We start from the raw sequence: 12,497 nt of genomic DNA, 5'->3' as shown, positions 1-12,497 counted from the left end.
GTTGACCTTGAAACATGGTTCAAACCACGCAAACATCCCTAATTTTAATTTTAGAAACGTCTCCATAAACCATTTAAACTCTTACTTTTTTTTAAATTCCGTGATACTCTTAAACTGTAGAGAAACACACTCATTTTGCTCTCAGCTTCTTCCAAATACCGTAAATCCTCGAATTAGCGCCAGTGGCGCTTATTCCAAATCTAGAAGAAGACGGGGCGCTTATTCGAGGGGGGCGCTTATTCGAGGGAAGCGCTTAATCGAGGGGGGCGCTTATTTAATTTTTCCCAAATCGTGGTCAGATATGATCGGCTTTTTTGTAATATATGTATGTGACAGTCTCTCAGAAGTCTCAGAAGGATCCTGTCTCTCTTGAAGAACTATGTGAGATCTGTTGCGACGGTCAATGTGCAGTGTTTGAATGACTGTCGATAATCACTTACTTGTGATTGAACACGACCAAAACTATAAATCCCTTGTTGTCTCAGTAATCTTTCATAAAACAGGGGGAGGGGAGGGGGCGCTTTTTGGAGGGGAGGCGTTAATTCGAGGATTTACGGTAGTAGGTGTTTGACGGGATTTTACAGTTGTCACAAAACTGATTACTGACTTTTAGTAGACTTGCCACAAGTCCACGTTTACTAATCCTTCGCTTATTCATCTTCCTCGAGCGAAGCGAGAGAGCAATCTTCGAGCGACGAATTCGCGAGCGTGAAAACTAACAATGGAAGTATTATTGGAACTGACTTTTAGAAAGTCCAACTTTTGGGGGGCTTCTGAGTTTTGGTCAGATCCTCGCGGGACTCATCCTCGGAGGCCAGGGGCAGCATTCGGGACGACGCGAACATATTTTCGGTCGAAGGTTTACATCAGGGTTTCACATCAAAAGCTTTCGCCTAAAAATATCTTCCCCCGAAAATATTGCGTCGTGCCGACTACTGCCTCTGGGTCTCCGGGGATCCGCCGGACTACAAGTAGAATCTACCTGAGATCCCCTTTGGTAGTCCTGATTAACCAATGAAAGGAAAACAGAGGGAGTTAAATCTGTCTAATTTTGAGGCATTTGAATTTTTGCATACTTTGGAAATGACTTTTAAATCATAAAAGTCTGCCGGTGCCGATACCTTCAGACTATCCTGCCCCGAATGTTTCTTTTCGTGTGGGTATGTAGTAAACATGTTTCGCATGCAGTCAGTTTACGGTTCCCCCTTGTTTCAAGCAATACTCTTTAACAACACGTATTTCTGTAATTTGTTGAGGCAAAGTGTGATCATTTTGTCTGAAAAACGCCCTGCAAGGTCTGAACGGAAAGAGATCTTTTGCATATCAATACACATATAACGTAGTAACAGTAGAGTTTTATTTACAATAAAAGTAGTAGTTTAAAGAATTTTTTCTTTGAAAAACCTTAGTTAAGGGAATTACAATTTGACAATGCTGTTAACGCAAGGTAAGAACAGAAAACAGCACAGTTACAATGATATAAAAGTGATTGAAATAAAATGAGGTAACGTTCACAAAATTGTAAAAAAATTGTTGCAAACTTTAAACTCGCATCCAAGAAAAAAAAAAAAACATAGAAACAAGACAAAAAGCCTCAATAACTTGTTGGCAAAATCGTGGCTGCGTCCCAACTGTTTGTTACTGGCTTGGTTCAAACGTCAACGCTTATATTGATTTATTCATGAACAAAGGTCACGCATGCGTTCAAATGCAACCACTTCACGTGACTCCCCAAGTTTGCCTCACTGCTGTGTAAATTGAAAAATAGATAGCAGAAAAAAATTTCCTACAAAAGGAAAGCGTAAAATTGCTGAAAAAAACAAACAAACAAACAAAAAAAGCTTAGTGTTGTAAATTGCAAAAGACCTAGAAATGCAAAGCCTAACAGCAATAATGTGAAACATAAAATCAAGAAAAGAAAGCTACAAAATCGCAAAAAAAAAAAACAAGCTGCCAAAAAACGCAAGCAGTAAAATTGCAAATACCTAGAAATGCAAAAACCTAGCTGCTAAAATTGCTAAAAACCTAGAAATGCCAAAACCTAGCTGCTAAAATTGCTAAAAACCTAGAAATGCAAAAACCTAGCTGCTACAACTGCAAAATTGCTAAAAACCTAGCCGAATGCAAAAACCTAGCTGCTAAAATTGCCAAAATTGCTAAAAACCTAGCAATGTAAAAGCCTAGCTGCTAAAATTGCAAAAATTGCTAAAAATCTAGCAATGCAAAAACCTAGCTGCTAAAATTGCTAAAAACCTAGAAATGCAAAAACCTAGCAGCTAAAATTGCTAAAAACCTAACAATGCAAAAACCTAGCTGCTAAAACTGCCAAAATTGCTAAAAACCTAGAAATGCAAAAACCTAGCTGCTACACCCGCAAAATTGCTAAAAAAAATCTAGAAATGCAAAAACCTAGCTGCTAAACTGCCAAAATTGCTAAAAAAAAAATGGAAATGAAAAAACCTAGCCGGCAGAATGAAAAATCAAAAAGAAAGGAAAAAACAAAACAAAAAAAAAACAACAACAACAACAAAAGAAAACACAGAGAGAAAAAACAGCAACAACAACAACAAAACAGAGAAAAAAACCCCAGAAGCTACGAAATTTACATAGCAACAAGACAAACGAATCAAGTCACGTGAAGTGGCAACATGAATACTTGCATGACTTAAATTCAAGAATGATCCTATATCGGCATATCTGATTGGACAAAAAAGTAACCAACAAGTTGAAACACCTGCAGTTTGACGTCACATTAGATCTTGCTACTCCACTTCACAGACAAGGGGGACGCAATCCATTGCAATGGTCTTTTTTTTGCTACTGTACAATTACACTGCTATCAAAATTAACTTTGGAAAAAAGAGTTTTGGTAAGAACTGGAAAAACTGAGAAAGTAAAATATTGTTCGGGGATTAGTTGTCGCTTCTTGTTATAATCAGCTCCTTAAAAAACTGCAATAAAACTGAAATTTGACGTGTTTTAAGTTACGTATTATTTTACAGCGTATTTCATGTTAAACCATTTTGTTTTCAGAAAGAATATCGCCACAAAAATATTTACAATGAAAATGATAAGCCACCAGCGATTTCTTCAATAACAAGAGAACTGGACCTGGAAGATAACGAATACATAAGTTTAGCACGACAGCATTGACTTATTTTTGATAAAACCTTCAAAATCTTTACTTAATAATTATTTTAGCTATACAATTTTAGCCAAATTTTTAACGATAAATGACAGAGTTACTGGGCTTACAACTCAAATTATTTCGTGTTAATATCCGTGAAGGAAACAGTATTTTTTTTTTACCCATAAGGAACAACACCGAATTCAGTGCCGCGAAAACAGTTCCTCGACATTTCCAGCAGGATACGGACCGAGTGCCTAACTCAATACCACTCCCCTGTTACAAGCTCAACGCTAAGAGCATCCGGTGGACGGGTGGAAGGACGCGGCATGAATTCGCAACTTATGTCCCTGTTCATGTCTCTCACCTTACAACTGTAATCCAGTTGGACAGTTATAAATTTCATTTTTTCTTGTAAGAAAGACAAGGGTATCAGTAAGTTTTTGTTCGCAGGCCTTGTGCTGACCTGTTTTACCGCAGCCTGGAAAGAAACAACAAAGCAACATTAAACTTATTATGACTAATTCTCTAAGGAAAAAACGGCATCTTTGCACGTGTGGCACAGATTTTTAAAATCAACTCACTTTTGTATCTACTATTTTAGCTAACCGTATCAAAATTCAATACAGTTCTATTATACTAACCGGTGATCAAGAGCTGGTATTATTTTGGGAAAATTAACTAGTACCGCAATCTCAGAAAATCATGTTCCAATGCACATTGTAAACTAAAATATATTGTATAGTAAACAGAGTTGCATCTCAACACAGATAATCTATCAATGATACAGAGGCAAAAAATGATCTAATCATGTTGTTTGCGCTGAGCAAAAACAGGATTCAAAATAAAAATCATGGTCTAGTGATTGGTACATAATTTGTTACCTTCAAGTTGAAACAGGAACATGAGTTCCTCTCTGATCCCAGTGATACAATCTTCCAAATTCTCTTCTCTGCCCCTAAAATCGAAGTCAAAATCACTAACTATGAAATAACTATTGATTGCCCACCGTCTATTATACCATTAATAAGATCTGTAATCTATCTAACAGTTGCTAGGAAAGATTACACAAAAATAGAATTATAAAGCAGAAAATAGTTTTACTTACAGGATTTCAAGATCTCGTTTCCTGGTGATAAGTTGAGCCCTGCATTTGTTGAGTGAGATCCAGTCTTGAGTTAGACCCTCGAGTTCTTCTTCACAGTCTGGAAGAAAAAGGTTAGTTAAAGAAAAGTCTTCAAAAGCCAAGTGGCCACCATTGGCAGAACGTATCCAGGTTTCAGTAGTGTGAGGAGACCAGGCATCTCCCCTTCCCCCTGAATGAGATATTAGCCTACCTTCCTCACCCACCCACTCCTTCCCGGAATATTTTGACAGGATTCCTTAGCAAGTCATTAGCACCCGTTGATACATCTGGATAGAGACAGACACTGGGAGTTTAAATACTGACCTTTTGTCTTGTTTGCATCCTGGATTTGCTTTTCGAGTTTGGTGCTGACTTTCTCTAAAGAAGCTATTTCGTCTTGGAGGAGAGAAGTCTCTTCTCGAATATACACAAAGAGTTCTGGGCAATGCTGACTGATAGGTGAAACAATCTGAAATGCAAAGAATGAAAATAAATGGATTGTAGCAAATTTTCAGGGGGGCTTATTATCTGGGGGAAGGCTTATAATGGGAAAAAAATTGAGATAGTTTCCAACATTTATGCCATTACAATTGGAAGTAATGTATGTTTTGCATGAAAAACTGTAGGTAACTACAAATACAGGATATCTTGGACTCAAACCACAGTTGCAAAGTACGTTACTCCTAGCATACCATGACATACAAACGTTACATAATGGTGGGTTTAAAATCGATAGAAGTTGATCTTTCTTTTCGGCTGATTTTAATTATACAACTATCGACCTTTTTCGTAGGGAGGGGGCTAAAAAAGCGATTTTGATTCAAAAGTACCTAATGTACCTAAATACCTTGCTTTCATGCCAGTTATTTTGGATGGGATTTGAAGACTCAACGTCTTTCACTACAATGCCTTCTTCAGGTACAGCGTTATAAACTACAGTCCGAAAACCAACTGCCTCGCCAGGGGTCGAAGTCACAGGGTCAGTAGTATCAGGGGCACTTGCCTCTTGGTTGAAAGTTGCTTCCTCTTTAGAGGGAGAAGCCTCCACAGATGGGATGGGGCAGATCTCAACATTGGAGAGGCCATGACTAAGAGAAGGACCCTGTCCAGGAGTGCTGCAGTGACCATCATCACCCTCCTCTTGTTTTGACGATTCCTCGAGATCAACTGAAACAGACTTTGCCCTCTTAAGGATGGCCTTGTCCTGAATGTGTTGTGTTTTTGACATGACAGTACCTGCTCCCAAGCCATGGCCACCTTCATTAACTGAAATTCTGACACCAGAAGAACAGATGCCACTATGGTATCCCTCGTTTGGCCTCGACGATTCCTTGCCCTTGGCTCTTTTCAGCTTTTTACGAGCAAAATGGACATGACGCTTTGCTTTCTTTAGGAAAGGCGCATTCTGAACAAGTGGTGTCTTCAGTGGGACAGTGGTGCTTCGTTCATCATCTCTGCTATCATTCTTTGAAATGTGGGCGTCGCCATTTTTCGTCAAGTTATTGTTTTCATCAGCTTGATCAAGATTCTTGTTCATGCATTCTCCGTCACTCGCCTCAATATCTTGGCCAGGTGTCTCCTTGTTGAAATTTGATGCATTCTCTGATGACAAAATACTTTGCTTGTCATCAGGTTCTTTTTTACCCAAAGCATCAAATTCCTTGGGATACTTATCATCTTGCTTATTTGATGCCCTTTCCTCAGTTTGGCTCGATGAGCTTTTCACTTCCTTGACCACACAGTTAAGTTGACTTGATGGAGGGCGCTGAGATGGGCATGGTTCTAGTGGAGCAGACTGAGGTGGAGGGTGGTATGGAGCTTTGCTATCAATCTTCCTCTGTCCTGCAGTCTCTTGAGAATCACCGGCTGCAGTGTCTGACACTGGAACCTTGTGTCCAGATGTCTTCTGTGAGCTGCTCTTTGAATCTTGACCGTTGCTTTTCCTCGCCTTCTGTAGTGATTTCTTCCTCTCTAGCTCTGCTATAGCATCACTCATGATCTCATCGAAGATTTCCTTATCTGTGCGACTGCATAAAAATGAAAGAACAGAGGGATCGAGTAAGTGACTGAGTAAACATGTAGTTAATTTGTTTAGGTGTGAGGTCTTTGATAAGTGAATTTAAAAGCAACAAAATCCATTGGACAAACTAAGGGACAGACAGATCGACGAATGGTTGGCTGGAAAGATACCTAGGGTATCCCAGGGTAGATGCCCAAGGGTGATCCCAGAATAATTGGATGGGGGTGTGCAACCCACTTCCCAAGACCCTTTCCCTATTTGTGACCTGACATAGTTGCCGTACACATAATTTGTGAAGTGCTTTTGTTGACGGTCTTATCAACAGAGATGAAAAAAGTAGCTTCTTCTAATTTAAAAAAACATCCAATTCAAGACTAGAGTGCAAAAGCCATACCCAGTTTCAGACCAAAATGGCCAAAATCCATACTCTATTTATGACCAAAACAGCTGAAAAAACATACCCTTTGGGCCGCACATACCTATATAGCCCATATAAGGGCGTAGATGGGTATGTTTCAGTCCCTACAAAGTGGTAATAGCACAAGCTTGCTTTGTGTGGAACATGAGGTTCAATCCCATAAAAATTAAGCTGACATCAACTCTCAAGATATTACTACAATGAATAATTCTGAGAATTCATACAAATGAGAATAACTCACCGAGGGATGCCATCCTCCAATATAACAGATGACAAAGTGAACTCCAATGAACCTGAAAGAACAGTCTTTTTCACTGGTTTCAGTGTAACAGTAATATCATGACTTGTTGGCTCTTCCATTATGTAATCTGAAATGTCTAGAGATCCCACTGCAATTACCTTCCGTTTACCAGAAGGAGAAACCTTGAGATTTAAAACAAAGAAAAACAATCCATCAGAAATTGGAAATTTCCTTTACATCAAAAATTATTTCCTATCCCAAACTGTATAAAAAAAGAAGGAACTTTTTAAAATGTTTAGCTATAAAAAATTGCGAAAAAGCTTTCCTTAAAAACATTTAAGAAATTTTTAAATGTTAAAAAAAATAGTTAAAAAAATACATGACGTTCCCAGGTTCTCAGTCATTATCAAGTGGAAAAACTGCAGCATGAATATTTTATAAATACAAGAAAAACGTCGAAACGTCATGCATAATTTTCTTAACCATTTAAAAATTGATTGAATGTTTTTAAGAAAATTTTTTTTGCAATTTTTTATAGCTAGATTGTATAAAAGAAATATAAGTAATAGTCTAGTTAACAGATTAGAAAGTGAAGTGGGGTAATGCCATAATGGTCAGTGTGCTTAGACTTTGTACCACGTGGTCTCCCCACCAGGGTGAGTATATAACTAATATAGGGAAGCTGCATGAAAATGAGTACATTTGATAGGCAGGTATATAACGACCAACTAGCTGTAGCACCTACTTAGAATAGCAATTCTAAGCGGTAAGGAAAACTAGACACAAAACAGGGCTTGAAACCAACTTTTTTAAACTCTGGCCTACTGGCTCGTGAAATTATGTCAGATTTTACATGTAGTAGACAAAACAGTTTTTAACCAGCCAGATTTTGCAATGGGAAGGCTTAAATAAAGTAGTTTAGTTGCCTTTACAAGTTCTGGAATTGAAACTCTTCAAGCGTTTCATATTGGAAAGGTGAAATTATTTTTTAATTTATCATTTTCACCATTTGTTATTCCTGCTGTGTTCAGCTTTTGCAAAAAATATAATGTTAAAATTTACAAAAAAATACAAAATATGCCAATTTTGATCAAGTACCATAAGAAATAGTTGTTTTTCACTATTCATACAGGCTAGAAGAAACATAAAATACCAGCCATTTATCTGAGTCTTGACTAAGCTGTTAGTAGTTGGATACAGTTAGTTTCTAGCCTTGCAAGTTCAGATATTTCATGCAATAAAATAGATATCAACTTACATTTTGGACCAATATTTGCCATGGTTTGTCCTGATATTGGTATAGCTCTTTCTCAGAGTTCTAAAAATAATAAAAAAACCACATTCTCTTGGACATTGTGATATAGCACAAGCAACAGTGCGCTAAAAAGTTCCCAGTGTTCTAATTAATACTAAGCAGCAATTTCTTCAGATTGCTTATAGCCTTATCCTGAGATGCAAAAACAAGATATTGGATGAACAAGATGGTTCAACTTATATAATTATCAAAAGTTATCAAGACAAAAGGAAAATGTTCAATGACATCTTGTTTATAATTCACGGCACAATGTTTTCTGGTCATCATAAATAAATTACAACACCTGATAGAGATTCTCCAAAACAATAATAATAATAATGAAAACCAACTGAGCCTGGGACAACAGTAAATCCTCAGGGACAAACATTATCAATTGAAAAGCATTCAGTGACAAAAAGTAAACAATTACAAAGTTGAAGAACATCTGTCCATGCAGGCCTTGTAGAGACTGCATTAATTTTGATGAAAGAAAACAAGTGTTGCATTTTCAGTCAATAAACTTGAAAAAGACTGAATTGGTCACAAAATTAAAATTAGTTCACTTGTTACTAATTGAGCACTGTCTGATAGTCTCTCTTTAATGTAAGTTGGAAAACAAATTAAAAAGGAAGGGAATGTAAACAGCTGTGCCGGGACATCGCACACGAAAATACAACTCTAGTCAGTATTAAGCTTAAATCTTAAGCATGGACGAGTTCGTAAAGGAAGCTTTTTAAGAACTTAGCTGTATCTGGACCAATTTGCGACAGTTTTGTGAATGATGTCTTACCGTTAACATCAAGCTTACAAGGAAGCTCAAATTAAGATTCCTCTCTCCTAAATTGATTACATTAATTTCGTATTTACCTTTAACAAAGTCAACTTTGTTTTCACCGGATCAGGTTCCGGCCAGACTATTATGCCGCTGTAAGGATTTTTAAATCCGCCCTGCCATGGCACCGGCTGAAAAACAAAATTCAAAATTTGATTGATTAGACGAAATGGAACATGGTATAATCCATATTGAGAGCTAACCACCTTCAAGTCAGTGATATTTTGGCTATAAACCTGAGTGCTATTTAGGCTAACCGGAGGGCCCTTTACTAACTGCAGCGACAGCAACTTACAATACATACAACCAAGCTTACCTTTGTACTGGACAATTTAGGATTTTCCTTATTCCAAACGATCGCAACTTTGCAGGGATGCCTAGTAAAAAAACGCTTAAGTTAGAACTAATGAATAAACTTGCATTTATTTTCATTTTGGAATAGTATTGTGCCCTTCCGCCATATTGAATTTTCTCTGAGAAGCCTGGTAACGGGACACAAACTGATACCCTCCGATCCCTTCCTACAGTCAGTACCTTGTTTCGTTTGCGCTAAGAAATAATAATAACAGCTTTTTTTTTTGTTTTGTTTTGAAAAAAAAAAAAAGAAATCAAAAGTAAGCGCTCGCCTACCTTGAGTTTCTTTGCAGGATCTTATTTTCGAGATGGTATGTTTGTTTCAACTTTTAATCATTTGCGCCGCAGATAATCTGTAAGCATCGATTTTCGTCCACATTAGTTTTTCTTTTTCTTGCGTTTTGCTCATTCCAAGGACAAAGGAAAAAAATTTCCGCTTACTTTGAAGCATCGAATACTCTCTGTGATCCTGTGCATCTCGCGTTTGGTGAAATAGCAGAAAAATGTTAACTAGTGAAACACTTCTTTCGATGCGGCATTCGCGCGAAAAAAAGTGCTTGGGAAATTACGCACACGACCTCAAAATCACGAATACATTTTCGGATCCAATGCACTTACATTTGATCTAAATTGCTTGTAATTAAAGTTTCTGTTGTAATGGATTCTATTCTATTCGCCGCCGGATCGCAGTATGAATAGCTTCATAGATTACCATCCTAGTAGGCTGGAATTGCAGACAAAATGAGAAAAAAAAGTTATATAGTTAAAAATCTTCTAATTGCATAATAGCTTACCATTTTTCCTTCTGACATTTCAAAACGAGCGAGTCAGCAGACGCCGTGATTTGAAATTCGTCTCTCCTGGATCGTTTATTCCGCAATTTTTTCATAACCGAACTCATGATGAATTACGACAAAACTTTCAGGTGAAATCTTAAGTTTTCTTTCCTCTCATTGTGATGTCATGTTACCATGATGACAGCTACTTTCAGTTTTAATGCGCGCGACTTGTTCAGAAATATATATTTGTGGCCGTCCGCGCAATATTGCTCAAAAATAGTGAGTCATGCATAACTTCTGTCTGAGCTGATCAAATTATTTCACCCAACGAGATTGAATTTTACTCCTTGAACAAATATGCACGAATTGCGTGCCTACCGTATAGATGACTCCGAACCAAGGTTTTCGGAGTCATCTATGCGGTAGGTACCCCACAGATGACTCCGAACCAGTGGTGGATCCAGACCTTGAGCTAAGGAAGGGGGAGGGGGGGCGGTTTTGTTTTACTTGCCCTGCCGGCTTTTCTTCCTTCTGTCATTTCTGCTTTTTTTACCCAAAATAAGGGGAGCCGGGGTCCTCTCCTAGATCCGCCACTGATCGTTACCATGGAACAGGGAACTGCTTATTTGTAAAGTGAGGTGCGAGAAATATAGTGTAACAGGAGCTATGGCTCCCGAGTGTAAGGAAAAACGGAGAAGAAGAAATTCAAGCGTCCAAAAATAAAACCGTCCGAATTTTTTAAGCGTTCCAAATTTATTTACAGTACAGGTTCGGTGTCCTTTATGGAGAGAACTCTAGTTGAGAAAGTGCTTGCGACACGCTATGGCTTAATGAAATAGAACTAAAGCTGCGTTTTCAAATTTCTCCGTCGTAGTGTGGACAGGGCTGAACGGGGCTGAACAAGGAAGACAATTAACCGCTTACAAGGCACGGCTGGTTCTGTACTTGACCACCACATGACATTTCTTGCTTTGTATACTCCTGTATCACTACCAAAGATGCCATGACCCTATTGTTTCTCTTGACAACAAAATATTTATTTCTGTCATTTCAGCGTTCTTGCAAGCTCATTTTGTCAAAGATATAGTATTAACGTCGGTCATTTGTTTTCAGCTTATCTGAGTTTTAATGTTGTGTTTTCTATCCTTCCAGGCTGCAGCTCTACCATCTTGATGGATGTGTTTGTGGTTTGCTCTGCTTGCTTGGGAGGTCTTCAAGATTTCATTTGAGGAGCCTGATGGGTGTGCTCTGCTTGTCAGCGGGGTCCAAGAGTGAGAGCATGCTCAATGAGTGGACTGGGCTCATTTTAGAGAAACCTCAAACTTGAGATATGCTCTGAACTGTTGATTTTCGACTTTACTTTGTGTTTTTTAACACAGTATGGTAGAACGGGCATAATTTAGGCGATATTGCTCGTAGTAGCTGACAGCTAGCTAGCACAATGAAGGACCATTTTGCTTTTTTCTTTGGGAAAATAAAATTAACGGTAGGCTGGTATAAAAATCCGAAAATACTCCAGATTCTCTTTATTCCTCGGTGAATCGAGTATCTTAAACGTCGTATAATCTCGTGAAATCAAGCAGGGTACTAGGGGAGCTTAGGAATAACCGAAATGTATGCCTCGGCCTTAGAGAAGTAAAAAAATAATGAAGTGAATGATAAACTATAAGGGTGGGTTGTACGCGCCCCTAAATGGTATGGATTTTTAGCAACATTACCTTGAAAAAGGGTTTAGATTTCACCATTTTGGTACTTTGAAATGAGATATGTTTTTAACTCGGGCTTGGTCTAGGTATTTTGTTTACAAGAATTTTTTTTTCCGCTTCAAGATTGCCAAAGTTCAGCGTTTGACTCAGCTGCGGTCGTTCAACTGAAGCAGACGGACACAACGTGTTCGTCGCGATCTAAATCCCAAAGAAGTTCGATATCTAGTGAGTATACATTGTTCTGATTTTTAATATTCTTCTGATGTTATTGTGAGGATGTATTTTTAGATGAAAATATTTTATATTGTTATATGAACATATTTTATTATCACCGGTTTATGCCAGCAGCTCCCTTAGTTCAGCTGATCGGTGTTTTATCAAGATAAATAAAGATTTTTATTATTTTTATCATTATTTGACCGAACGGTCGAACTTTACAGGTTTGGATCGACTCAAATTACAGTTTGGTTCGTCTCATGTGAAGTTCTACGTTTGACCTGGGCCTTAGTTCCCCGTCCTTATTTAAAACCGAGCTTAAATCTATAATCTAGATTTATGAATTTACACTTTTATCTTGTATATTTTAACTGGTTAAAAAGG

General features: G+C 37.9%; 1 protein-coding gene across 1 annotated transcript; it reads right to left on the bottom strand.

Moving 5' to 3' along the window:
* Positions 1-4,512: 4,512 nt before the first annotated feature.
* LOC145487942 (uncharacterized) lies at positions 4,513-10,114 on the bottom strand. Its single transcript, XM_081466711.1, has 4 exons — positions 9,094-10,114; positions 8,191-8,250; positions 6,933-7,114; positions 4,513-6,280 (listed from the first exon to the last, which is right to left on the bottom strand). The coding sequence occupies exons 1-4, from the start codon at positions 9,358-9,360 to the stop codon at positions 5,074-5,076; spliced, it is 1,716 nt and encodes a 571-aa protein (XP_081322837.1). The 5' UTR covers positions 9,361-10,114; the 3' UTR covers positions 4,513-5,073.
* Positions 10,115-12,497: the final 2,383 nt, after the last annotated feature.

Source organism: Orbicella franksi, chromosome 5 (assembly GCF_964199315.1).
Source record: "Orbicella franksi chromosome 5, jaOrbFran1.1, whole genome shotgun sequence".
NCBI classification, from domain to species: Eukaryota; Metazoa; Cnidaria; class Anthozoa; order Scleractinia; family Merulinidae; genus Orbicella; species Orbicella franksi.
This window is presented reverse-complemented; position numbering and strand designations above follow the sequence as displayed.

Coding starts and splice junctions, on each gene's coding strand:
- LOC145487942 (XM_081466711.1), bottom strand. CDS start 9,360: ATGTATTGTAAGTTGCTGTCGCTGCAGTTAGTAAAGGGCCCTCCGGTT. Junction 7,115..8,190: donor GGCAAATATTGGTCCAAAAT/GTAAGTTGATAT, acceptor TTAAATCTCAAG/GTTTCTCCTTCTGGTAAACG. Junction 6,281..6,932: donor TTGGAGGATGGCATCCCTCG/GTGAGTTATTCT, acceptor ATTTTTATGCAG/TCGCACAGATAAGGAAATCT.